General features: G+C 36.8%; 1 protein-coding gene across 1 annotated transcript in view; it reads right to left on the reverse strand.

Annotated features, from left to right (window-relative positions):
• Nucleotides 1-13,525, reverse strand: part of Grx3 (Glutaredoxin 3) — a 67,962-nt gene that overhangs the window by 22,214 nt on the left and 32,223 nt on the right. Inside the window, exon 5 of the mRNA XM_083140782.1 lies at nucleotides 263-390. Within this exon, the coding sequence (XP_082996908.1) occupies nucleotides 263-390 (128 nt within the window). The remainder of the gene's footprint in view (nucleotides 1-262; nucleotides 391-13,525) is intronic.

Consider the following 13,525-nt stretch of genomic DNA (forward strand, 5'->3'; position numbering starts at 1 on the left):
CTTTTCTGCCACTGAAGGCTAATCACAAAAATGAGGGTAAATGATGATTATATGAAAGTGATAATGGAACACTCACAAAGAAACCCAATTGCAGTCTGGGAATCGAATCTGGAACCTTCAGTTGTAATTTACTGTCAACCGGTCAATGAGCTCAGCCACCAAGGGAGCAGGTACCACTCAGATATGTTCATTTAATGTGAAGAAAACCTCCTTTCCTTTGCACATTTAATCTTTATCTATATTTAAATGCAGGAATACTTACCTGAGGATAAGTTGGCCAATTTGAAAATTCCTTTAATCCCTGTCTTACTTTATCGTCATTCAATATATCAAATGTCGAATAATCTGCTCCCAGATCATTTAGTAAAGCAACAGCTTGCTTGCTGAATCCTGAAAAAAAAAAAAACTTATTGTACAATTGCACACAAGAGATTACAACATCTATATTCTGCAAAATGTAAATGTACAGGGTGGCCAACAATTAAGGGGGCACCTTTTGTCACAGTAATTTTTGTATTAATTGAGTTAGTATTTTTATTTCCCTTTTATCTTCCTTTGCATGTATGTAAAATCTAATCGACATAGCAGAAGAAGTGGATGTTGTTTAGAATGACAGCAAGTCGGCTAAGTATTGAGCAGGGTGTCAAATGAGTACGTGTATTTTCCATTACCAATAAAGTGTAGCTGAAGTTCAGCAACGAATGCCGCAGGAATTTGGACCTCTAGCACTTAAAAGTGACGCTATCTCAAGAATCAACACGTTATTTGATGCAACCGGAACTTTTTTGATGAAACCGAAAGTGTTTCAGACATTAAAAATTTGGTAAGCCAATTACACCTCCAAGCTTGCATTTACTTAAATGGAACTCAAATTGATAATTATGTGGAAAACAGATAAAATTGTCACTGTGATGTATAAGTTACTATCTTCAGAAAATAAAAATTCCCAATATTATAAATATGTTCTCACTGTTAAACGTAATTGATGATCAAAAGGTGTCTCATTAATTCGTGGCCACCCTTTAGAATGGAACAACACTTTAGTTCTCGAATTTTACAATGCCCCTAAAGTCTATGTCAATTAACATGGTCATTTAATTCTTTGTTCATGAACAATACCCTCCTAGAAGATGGACATCTATGTGTACCAAGAATGTAGAATCCACAGTCACCTGACTTGTGTGACTTCTTATAACTAGAGGCATACATAATTCGTTTTTGACAAAAACACAAAATGTGAAATAGCACATTGTAATGTAAATTTTTCATGTTTCTGAAAGGTGCGAGGTGCATTTTTACACCTTGTTTGTCACGAAATAATGCGAAATGAGCTGCAAAATGCGAAATAGGCTCTTAAACACAAAATTTAGAATTTATTTACCAACACGACACTTTCTGAAGCCAGAATTATCCTCAGAGTTATGCAATTCACGGAAAATTGGTTAATTCTGCTGTAAATATTTGAGAAGCAAAAATGGACCCCTTTATCTAAGAATAAACTTAATATTCTGGTAACAACAAAAATATGCTATTAGAAGGGATATGTTTATTTTGTGTACTAAGTGCAGTTTTTAAATCTAATTTGGGATTATATTCACATTTTTAAAACCAACATTTCATTTTATATACCGCTTTTGAATCCGAAATTGACTCTGTTTGTTGCTTTGTTATTTACCAAAAATATGTGCCTCTACTTATAACGTTTTCCCATGGCGATTCATCAATCAATGTTCAATAAGTACAACCAAGAGGTTGTTGTATCAGGGCAACAGCAGACCTCGTCAGTCTCTTTCATGGTACCAATGAGTGATGATGAGTGATTATGTGAACATACATTGGACTGCAGTAGATATATTTGTATTAATTCAAGGGGTGCAAGGGCTGACCCTTTTTGAAGACACCCAAATGTCAACCTCACTTCCACATAGTACACACGTTTTGCAGACAAGCGAGGCTCTGGCATCTGGACCCAGGCCAGTATAATCGTCTATGGGACTTCCTTGTGTGTTGTTGAAATGTGTTTGTGATTGTCCTTTCATCTCCTTCATCTTATCACCATTCATCCTCATCTTTGCAAATTAGCCAAAACTGGCAGAAAAGCAAACTAAAATAAATTAAACCAATCAAGCATTAATTCATGGACATATGTATACACGTTGAAGTGCACAATATTTCCCCACAATTACTATATTCCTTTGTTAAAATAGTAAAATACATGGTGACTTTAAGGATACCTTGCTTTTTCTTCATAACTTTTCCCCCCTTAGGTCCCTGAATGACTGATTGATTTGCTCTATTTTATTTCGCATTTTGTGCCACTTTTTGGTTAATTTGCGAAAATGGGGATGAGTGATGATGTAATGAAGTTAATGAATGGACACTCACAACATCCATGCCCAGGATGGGATTCGAACCTGGGACCCCTGGAGTCATAGCATGATGTGCTAACCACTCTGCCACGGGGCCTGACCTTCAGGTCCCTGAAAACATAACTCAGGCTAAATTTTATGCACTTTATGAACTATGAATAGAAGTAATAGAAGTGTTGATTCATCCTACACATTCAGATTGAAAACTAAAAACTAGTAACTTATTGAATTTATAATTTAACAGGACACGTGGAACCTATGTCAAAAAGGCTGTCTGTACAAGAAGAATGGACCGTGTCTTTGTCCATGAATGTGAACTCATTTGCTTTCCTCATTTGCATCTACCTTTGGGGTCCTGGGGGTGATGACACTATCTCTACCACCCCAACACCAGGCCATTTTTGGTCTAAGCTTTTCTTGAAATTGATGCACATAGACCGCAACTCTTAATATGTAAGCTATTGCTAGAGGATTAAATTTGATGGCCCATCAACCTTAGGGGAAAAGGTCTGCATTTCTCACTTTAATTTCTACAAAGTACATCTCGCTTGCACGTTAGTGTCAAATTATAAGGTAATATGAAGCTCCATGCTGGGAGATTCTTACTGAGGGACTCCAAATTGCAAGCTTCAAGGTCAACTATCGCCCCACTTCGTCCTTCACCTGGCAGTGTTGTCTCAGCACAAACGGGTGCAGTTCTTTGATGTCAGTGATTTGGTAAAGTGGGCTGTTATTATTACCATGAGAAGTGACACTAATACAGCTGATGACAATGAAAATAGCCACAGTAACGAGAGCAACGATTCGGCAGACATGAGCTCAATAAACAAAATAAGTGTATTATTGCACATGTACACAGCTTTTATCAAACGTTAGCTGATAATCCAGAAATGGCAAAAACTGTTAATTTTAAACAAAGCTTGAATCAGTGTGATAAGGAAGATGTGCATAAGTCTGTTTATAGTTAATATAATCACCGAGAATATTCAACTGATGAAAAGGTAAGACTTGATTTAGCAGAAAAACTAAACTTTCGAGCTTGTAAAAAAAAAGTGTTACGAATTCTGCAGTGTGTGTGGTTTATATATAGGAAGTGCAACAAAGGACAAAAGTTATTGATAAAAAAAGATATATCACTTGTACACAAGCTTCCTTCCTGTTATGAATATGACAGTTCCAACAAGTCAGATACTTAAATTGTGTCGGGATGTGTGTATGCTTACTGTTTTAAACTGTGCTCAGTATTTTAAATGTATTTATTCATTCATTAATAATTTATGTTCTTCTTTTCTGTCATTTATTACATACTAGCTGATTACCCAGCATTGCCCCTGTATTTATTTATCCCAATCTTGTATTAGACAGGAAAATAATGAATAGTGTAAAATGTAACTAATTTTAAATGTGATTGTGAATGTCACCAATTATCTTAGCGACTCCGAAAACTATGGATTACACACTAATCTAGGTCATTTGTGGCATTTTATTTTTCACTCCCTCTCACTCTCACCCCCATGCTGATAGGTGATGAACTTGGAGTTGAACCGCATTGGGAGTGTCACAAAAACTATGGATTCCATTTGCAACACAGCCTGAATGTTAGACAACCCGAGAAACACTATCGTTGTGCAGATTGCATAGTCACAGATGTATGTTTGTGCGGAATTTAATATCGGTGGTTCTCGATTATTTTTACATGCCACCAATTCCCACCCAACCCCTAGGGGTGCCAGGGGTGTCTTACCCCCACAGTATTTATTTCCAGGTTGCAAGTGATATGTGTATCAAGTTTGGTTGAAATCGCTCCAGGCACACACACATACATACATACATACATACATTTTTATATAATAAAAAAATATATAGAGAGAGAGATAGAGAAAAGTACACAATCAAGTATAAAAGAGCATGAAGTACAAATTATAAAAAAATAAGATAAAACTATAAAATATTTTAATCCAAGGGAGAGAATATCAACCCAACAAGGAAACAGCACCCTGACTACATGTGGCCTTGAGGCTCGCAATTTTGTGTGTCTCAGTATAAGCACCATTGACATCAAAGGTAAGATATCTACATTGCAGTATCACTGACTACGACAATTCCACACGGGTAAAACAGACGAGGCAAAAAATCAGGTGAAACCAGGGCTGGCTTGCTAGCTCAGTTTGTAGAACAAAGGCATGGTGTGTCAAAAGGTCTGGTTAAGCCTGCAATTTTTATTTAAATTTCTACGAAATGTTAAGATACTGTGCATCAGGTGTAGTTAATTGAAAGAGAAACACAAATGTTCAAACATCGTGAAAGGGAATATGTTCGTAATGTTGTTGCGTTTGCAAGGCAGTACGTTCACACTTTAAAAAAAAATGGCTACTGCTATGCAAAATGCAGAAAGTGAGGAAAAAGAAACTCCGCCAACACTGCTCTACAGTTAACAAGTTCTGAGACAAAACACCTGTTAGAGTGAACTTGAATTAAACTGGCCAAATACTAATATGAGATAAAGAACCCCAGTCAGGAAACACATCATTAAAAAGTTACACGTCACAACTAGTTGGTGCTGTCTATGACAATGGATAAGACAACTGAAGATATGACTTGTAGATTTAATACAGACATCACTACAGTGTATTGTAGCACTCTGTGACAAAAATGTCACAGTAGTTATTCAAAATGACAGCCCCCCCAGCGTCAGAATTACTCCAGGGATGTTCGAGCAGATGCAACAGAGCTTCTTGCAATGCTGTCATGCTTGCATCGACACTGTCACGCTTTCATCATAGAGTGCTATGATACACTGTAATAATGTCCATATTAAATTTACAATCCACATCTGTCATTTGTGTTATTGCACTCTCATAGACAGCACCAATTAGTTTTGACATATTACTTTTTAATGAGTCATTTCCAGACTGGGATTCCTTATCACATATTATACGATGCACGCTTTTAGAAGCGATATCGGGCGGGGCCACGCAGAGGGTGTGTGTGGCGATCAGCCAATGGCAGGAGTGCAACGTTGTACAGTTGGGAGACTGCGGCACGGAAGTTAAAAGCCGTGTTCTGTATTTTTATTGCGTGCAAGAAGTTTTAAAAAACTCGCCACTTTAAGGTTCATCATAAGATGGGGAAATACATTTTGAACCTGACTGTCCAAGTCCCATGAATTTCCGTCGCCTAGAGCCGGAGTTATCGTTCCTTGAAGAAACAATGGAAACGTCACCTTTCATTTCCTTCCGCCTGTTTTATTCGTTGCCACCGTGTTGACGCAGCTGAGTTGTTGTGTCTAGGGAAAACTGTGGGTGTTAAATTCGCCTCGATATAAACAATGATCCTTCATTGTTCTGAGCGTTCTCGAACATTGAAAGTCTGGGTCAGTTTGAATTCAGCGTTTTCGTAGCAAGGCCGGTGTAACATTATTCGCTTATCGTTCACTCGTGCGCCACAAAGAACAGTTTGTGAAAAGATTAAATACAGCCCTTTCATGCAATAGTGTATGTTCTTTTTATTTTAAACAATGTCACTCTCAAAACCTAGCACCAGTAGTACAGGCCCCAAGGGTGCAAAATCTAATCATTAACCTCCAGGAGAGTGATTCGGAAATGAGTGACACGGAAACCGAGGAAGACGACGAGAGCGGTGATGAATAAATACCTTCAAGCTTCTTTCAGGTATGGGTTTCTCGTATATGCTACAGTGATGTGATATTATAATCCTGTGTAGAATTATTCACTATATTATTTCACTGTACTCATATATACTGTGCATGCATTATCAAGATAATGGACACATCGCGAATCTTCTGTCCTTCCCTTGCGCTAGCAGTTAGTTTGGCAACAGCGCAGTAGCACTGGCTGGGTATTGGCCGAACTCATGTTCCTTCTAAAAGCGTGCGCCCTATAGTACTCGAGTCAGTCTGTATCCACCCTGCCAGTTTAATTCAAAAGTCACAGAAATACGCTGTATATCATTTTAAACCTACAATGTTGGTCCAAATTGTATAAAATTGTGTATTTTACATTCTTTCCAGGATAATTATAATTAGATGCACAAGTGTGGTATGACATTCTTGCAGAATCTGAAGAGATACTGCAACTTCGGAAAGTATTGGCCAATACCGATATATCAGCACTGCATCAGTCATGTGAAGCCAGGTTATTAAATATCAAACTCTTAGTTTTGTGTGCTAAGTCTTTATTGTTTCCTTTCATTTTGATCTAACTGCCTTCTGGTCCCTTTTTCCTTGCTTCTTCTGATACATGTCTGTGTGTTTAATGCTATTAATATTACAATTCAAACAGCATACGCAATATGCTCTGACAATGGTGATGTGTTATGAACATCTTATTTGAAATTTCTGACTTAGGTGGTTAAGTAACTCTGATGATACAAATCTAAGCAATAATAATAGAATAAAGCGAGAAGTTAACCACACGTTTAGAAGTAAAAAAAAGAGATTACTTGAAAAGCAAAATTAACGAAATTGAAACAAACAGCAAAAACAAAAATACCAGAGATTTATATAAAGGTGTAAATGAATTTAGAAAGAGGTGGCAACCTAAAGTAAACTTGATAAAAGATAAAGACGGTGATTTTCTAGCTGACCCAAGTGATATTTTAAATAGAACTACTTTAATGACCTTTTAAATGTTCATGTAGGAGATAAATCAGAAGTAAATGAAGTGCACACAGCAGAACTTTTTAGTTCCAGAACCTAACTTCACTGAAGTTAAAGATGCTAATAAAAGGCTAAAGAATAACAAAGAACCTGGCATTGATTTAATACCAGCTGAGTTAATTAAATATGGTGGAAATTCGTTAATATGTCAAATTCATAAATTAATTTGTTTAATATGGAATAAAGAAGAAATCCCTCAACAGTGGAAAGAATCCATAATTGTTCCTGTGTTTAAAAAAAGGTGATAAAATGAACTGCAATAATTACCGTGGAATTTCTCTACTCTCAACAACATATAAAATAATATCTAACATTCTTTTAACAAGACTAACCCCATATGCTAATGAAATTATAGGTGATTATCAATGTGGATTAAACGTAACAGATCAACTACAGATCAAATTTTTCACATCAGACAGACCTTTGAGAAAAAGTGGGAATATAATCAAAATGTCCATCAGGTATTCATTGATTTCAAAAAAGCATATGATTCGGTCAAAAGAGATAAATTATATAATATATGTATGCACCAGTGTAACAGAAAGTAAAATTCGTGTGGGTATTAATGTGTCTGACAAATTTACAATTCATGATGGGTTAAAACAAGGAGATGCATTATCTGAATTGCTCTTTAATTTTGCCTTAGAATATGCTGTTAGGAAGGTAAAAGAAACTAAAGAAGGACTAAAATTAAATGGTATGACTCAGTTGTTAGCATATGCAGATGATGTAGACTTATTAGGGGACGATATAAATACAATTAAGAATAATGCTAAAATATTTTTCAAAACTGCTTAAGAGATAGGTTTGGAAGTTAACAAAGAGAAAACTAAATATATGCCAAAACCAAGTGTTAGGTAATAATCAAAATCTAATTTGATAACAACTCGTTTGAACCAGTTTCCAAATTCAAATACTTAGGAGTAATATTAACAAATGAAAATTATATTAAAGAGGAAATAAAAAGAAGGCTTAATTCAGGAAATGCATGTTACTTCTCTCTTCATAAACTTTTGTCTTCTCGTTTAATATCTAAGAAACTAAAAGTTAAAATATACAAAACAGTAATTTTGCCTGTAGTATTATATGGATGTGAAACTTGGTCCCTTACATTGAAAGAGGAACATAAATTGAGAGTATTTGAAAATAAGATCCTTAGGAAAATATTTGGACCTAACAGGGATGAGGAGACAGGTGAGTGGAGAAGGTTACATAATTTAGAACTACATAATTTGTATTCATGTCCATGTGGCACGAATGGGAGAGGAAAGAGGAGTTTACAGGATTCTTGTTGGAAAACCTGATGGTAAGAGACCTGTAGGAAGGCCAAGACGAAGATGGAGGGACAACGTTGAGATGGACCTAAGGGAAATCAGTGGGGATGGAAAAGAGTATATAGATCTTGCTCAAGATAGGGACAAATGGAAGGTCTGTGTTGCTGCAGCCATGAACCTTTTAAGAAGGCTAGAGAGTTAGTTAGTTAGTTAGTTAGACTTCATTGACAAGAAGGTAAAACAGTGTGTGTACTTTGTGTAGTGGTAGGGTACCCCATAGTTATTAATAGACCTCAGATTTTAGGTCTTTAACCTATTTTTTCCTTTACAGGTATGTAAGAAATAATAAGTTATGTCAGAATATCATTAAATTTTGCTTCTTTGAACCTATTTTTTGTTTATGCGCCTAAATCAAGCCTTTTTAGGGTTTTATATATTTCTAAAGGATGTACAGGATTTTTGTCACACAGAGACATTTGCTTTGTTTTATCATGAAAAATTCAATGACAAACGTGTTTGAAACATATTTACTCTCTGTGGATTTCCCTTCCTTCAAGTCCATGGTGATTTTTCAAAGCTCAAAACAAAGCAAAATGTCTGGTGCCACTGTTACCTGTACAATCCAAAGTGGTCTGATCTGTGTGGTCTTGCTCACTTTCGCGTCACTTTGGTGCTTTGTGGCATTCACCCCTTGCAAACTAACATTTCAGCATTGAAAACATACTGACTATGTTTTTGTTGTTATTAAATTATTCAAGGTCAAAGTTCGGAGAAATTGACCTTTCTGAACCCGTTTAGCTATACTGAATGTGCTGTAACTCTGTCCCTATTTGGCCTACAAACATGAAATGAAGTTTCTTGGGTATGGAATGGAACAAGGTTTCCACTGATATGTAGCAAGCGTACCATTGGACAAATGAAAATTTTGTCACGTGACCTTGACCTTTGACCTTGAGTATCTCAAAACATGTCATCTCCAAAAATTGTGAAAAAAATATATATCTCGAACATCATGCTATACTCTAAAACATATGAAAAATTCAAGCTGGGACTGCAATGGGATTAGAAGATATAAAATTATATGTACAGCTATGTGACAGATAAAGGCCTCATTACTGGGGAACTTTATGTGCTAAAAGCTCAAGAAATATTTTTTTTTGTGTCATAAATGTTGAAAATATGTGATAAAAACAGGAAAATATGTGATAAAAACAGGAAAATATGTGATAAAAACAGGAAAATATGAGATAAAAACAGGAAAATATGTGATAAAAACAGGAAAATATGTGACAAAAACAGGAAAATAAAAAGGTAAAGTGTTCCCTGTGCTTAGCACCACGCCATGAAGGCATATAGGGGGTGTGGGGGTAACGCCCCACACTTTCTTGATCCGGTCGTGAGTGGGGGTGATGTGATCAAAAATAATAATAAAAAAAAAAAACATTTAGTAACAAAAACAAAATTACATGCATTTGAAACACCTGAAATCAGTTTCTAAATGCTTACCTCTTAGTGAGCTATTTTCTGGAAGAGTTGCAGTGGATCACCATAGTTTTTTCCAAATTCTCCATTGTAAATCTGTGACGATTATCTCTAAAAAGCATCTTATATTGGGAGAAAGATCGCTCGACGTCACAAGAAACAATTCTTCCATATTTGAAGAACGAAATGTCACTAATGCTGAAGTTTTCCAAAGATTCCTCTCCTCCAATTCACCTTCCAAAACACGTGTAATTTGGCACAAAGTTTGAAAACCTTGGTTCTTTCCAAATATTTATGTACATTTAGACATTAGCACTTGTGCGTTAGATCCAGTGAATTCTTTCAGTTCCGTTTCTACTATACGGACTTCACCCATGGAAGCTGCCAAAGTGTTCACGGACGATTCAAGCTTTCTTATGGAATTAGAGAGAAAGGGCAGGTTTGTTTAGATGTATGCCAATCTGACTTTTAAGGAGGATCCTTCAACAGTTCTTACAGTTCTCTCTTTGTTGAGATTATTTAGAACAGATACAATTTTTTCAAAGTTCTGGGCATAATACACAGCTGCATCCAACCAAGTGCCCCATCGGTTAACTACAGGTGTACGAGGAAGGGGAACATCAGGACATTTTTGTTTAAAAATGTCTATTCTTCTAGGCGACTTGATAAAAACTTTCTTTCCATTTGAAAGCAGTTTATCGACGTTGGGATAAAGAGCTTTTATCTTTTCACATATTCTATGCAACGCATGAGCCACATGTAGCGTGCACCATTTTGGGATAGCTAACGGCAAGGCCTACTGCAGCTATTTTCATGTAAGCTGCAGCATCTGTCACGAGGAGAAGAACATTGTCAAATTGTATGCCTTCCAGCCACAATAGCTGCATCGCTTCGTTAAAAAACCTTTCTATCGTTACATGTGTAGCCCAGCTAGCTCTCTATACACTAGCAAATAATTTTTCGTTGAGACAGTTTCATCATTATTTAGCACTCTCATAATCACATTTCCCATTTTTCTACCGGTGGAGTCTGTAGTTTCGTCAATACATATCCAAATATTTTGAGCACACATTGTGAGCAAATATGTTGTAAGGTTTGCTTGTAACACCTGTGCAGATACGTTTTTCGCAACGTTAATTCGTCAGGCAGTTCGAAGTTCGTATATTTCGCGAGAAAGTTTCATAGATCAGGGTTCCTTAATTTGAACAGTGGAATGAATATCTACGAACACAGAAGCTCTGCACAAGTCCTTTGAAAAAGCGGACAATTCTGACGGTTCCCCAGAAGTAGATGGAGTTTGTTGCCCGATAAGGGCCTGTCTGCCACTCAAACATGAAGAAGCAACAACATGCTTGTTGCTACCTAAATGCTGCGTAATTTGCGAACGTTGGTCAGCTGTGATAGATTTACCACACGGTTGGCAAAATTACACTTTGCCATCAGTTGAAAACACATCCTTATATTCTTTACAGAACTGTTGCAAACGAGATGAAACACTTGCCTTAACTTTTGGCATATCGCACGAGAAAACACACACTGCTGCACAAGCACCAAATCAGAACATGACAAAAACAGAAACACTCTCGAAGCTCTGCATTACGTTGTACGCTTGCCTCATCTGGGAAATATTTTCCCCCAATAGGATCTTAGGCAAGGCACCAGAGGTCTGCCAGCGAGCGTGTTCAAAGACGAAACAAACCTAGTACTCTTGATATGAAAGAGGTGTGGAGAATAAACAGTTTTCCTTCAAGGATTTTGAGGTAGCGATCAATGAGCGATTTAATGTATTTAAAATGAAAATTTGCTGTGTTGACATATAAGGCTATGATCAGAATTTTGGCAAAACGAGGGTCTCTATCTTATCGCAGGAAAAAAACATTAATTTACCTAAAGTTCCGTTCCCTACTCATTACAATGTACTAGGGTGAGTCAAAAGTCTCTCAACATCTCTTATAAAATGTAAAGGAGTTATGCTGGGTACAATTGGTCATTATAGAAACATGTTAGGCCCGGGGGAACCATAGTTGTGTGTCAAGCGAGGTCCGCCATATTGTTGGCGATCATAGTGAATTCAACTCAAAACATTTTCAATGGAAAGGGGGTAATGTGATATATCAAATCAGGCTAGAATTTCATGTGAAATGCAGTGGCGAAGGTATTTGCAGCGTATCGTTAACCAGCAAAAAGTTATGGTTGAATGCTTTCAAACATTTTCTCCTTTTCTAGGTGTTAGGAAAAAAGCATTAGAATGCCTCTAACTTATTACGAACACATCAAGATGACACTGACGCTTTCGGATAGTTGAATAATGTGAATGGTGTCTCAAACAATTACAATGTTACGCTTCCTTCGGAATGAAAAGTCCTTCACAGTGACGAGAATAATTTTATGTTCAGGGTGAAATTAATAAAAATTAAATGCACTACGTGTGATTAGTCAACATTAGACAGATCTCAGCCGAATTGGTGGCGCTGGTAAGCTAATGGTGTGTTGTGGAGCATGCGGAATGGGATTGGTTGGTCCATTATCAAAGATGGAATCTTAATTGATGAGAGATACTTGGATTTGTTTAGTGAACAGGTTCTTCATCCTTGCTTACGGAATGCAGTACTTTTTCCAGAGTTTTTCAACAGGGCAGAGCACGAGCACACTATGGTAATAAGGAATATTGTGGTAGTTTCTTCATGTTAAATTTCCCGGTAGATGAATTGGCAGCCAGGGGCCTGTTGAAAGGCCTGTAGGTTCCCCAGATCTAACACCTTCGGACTTTTACCTTCAGAAGCATTTGAAGGCAATAGTATATGCACTGAAATCCGTGATATTGATCATCTGATAGAATCTTCGCCACTGCATGTCTCGTGAAATTCTAGCTTGATTTGATATATCACATCACGCCCTATACATTGAAAATGTTTGAGTTGAATTCACTATGATGGCCAATAATATGGCGGATCTCTGTTTGACACACACGACTATGGTTCCCCTGGGCATAACATGTTTCTATAATGACCAATTGTACCCAGCATAACTCCTTTTCATTATGAAAAAATATAAATATGCTGACCAAGGCAGTAATTTATTTTATTAAAAACATAAACTAAACGTAACGTTTCAACCTTCTAGCAAGGTCTTCATCAGACTCTGTATCAAGTACAAAAGTAACAAGATACCAAAAACAGGGCATTATATACACAAAACATTACTCCCTCCAGACTAATAGAAAGTTGTTTTGGAACTTTCTCGCAGGTGGCTTTCACTATACTTTCACCTAAAAGGCGAAAAATATATACTTTCATATAGAATGTGGATTGGGCTTTATATATCACGCTCTTTTTCCTTCATTTTCTTCCTTCTCCTCTCCTCTTTCTCTCTTGTCCTTTCCACTCTTTCTAACACTTTCTTCCATTCATTGTTTAACTTCAGTCCCCCATTCCAGTTCATTGTGTCTTCTTCACCTTTCCTCTCTATTTCCTTGGCTTCCTTCCATTTTCTCACTAGCATTCTCTTCTCCCTTCCTATCTGCTTAGCCTCATCCCACTCTATGTCATGTCCTGTTTCTCTTGTGTGTTTAAATATCGCATTTCTCTCTCTCTTAAGTCGTACATCATCCCTATGTTGTTTCAACCTATCTTTCAGTCTCTTTTTCGTTTCTCCTATGTACACACACTGACATTCTTTACATTTTACTTCGTAGATAATCCCTTCCTCTTCCTCTTCTCTGT

Source organism: Lepisma saccharinum, chromosome 19 (genome assembly GCF_977018435.1).
Source record: "Lepisma saccharinum chromosome 19, izLepSacc3.1, whole genome shotgun sequence".
NCBI lineage: Eukaryota > Metazoa > Arthropoda > Insecta > Zygentoma > Lepismatidae > Lepisma > Lepisma saccharinum.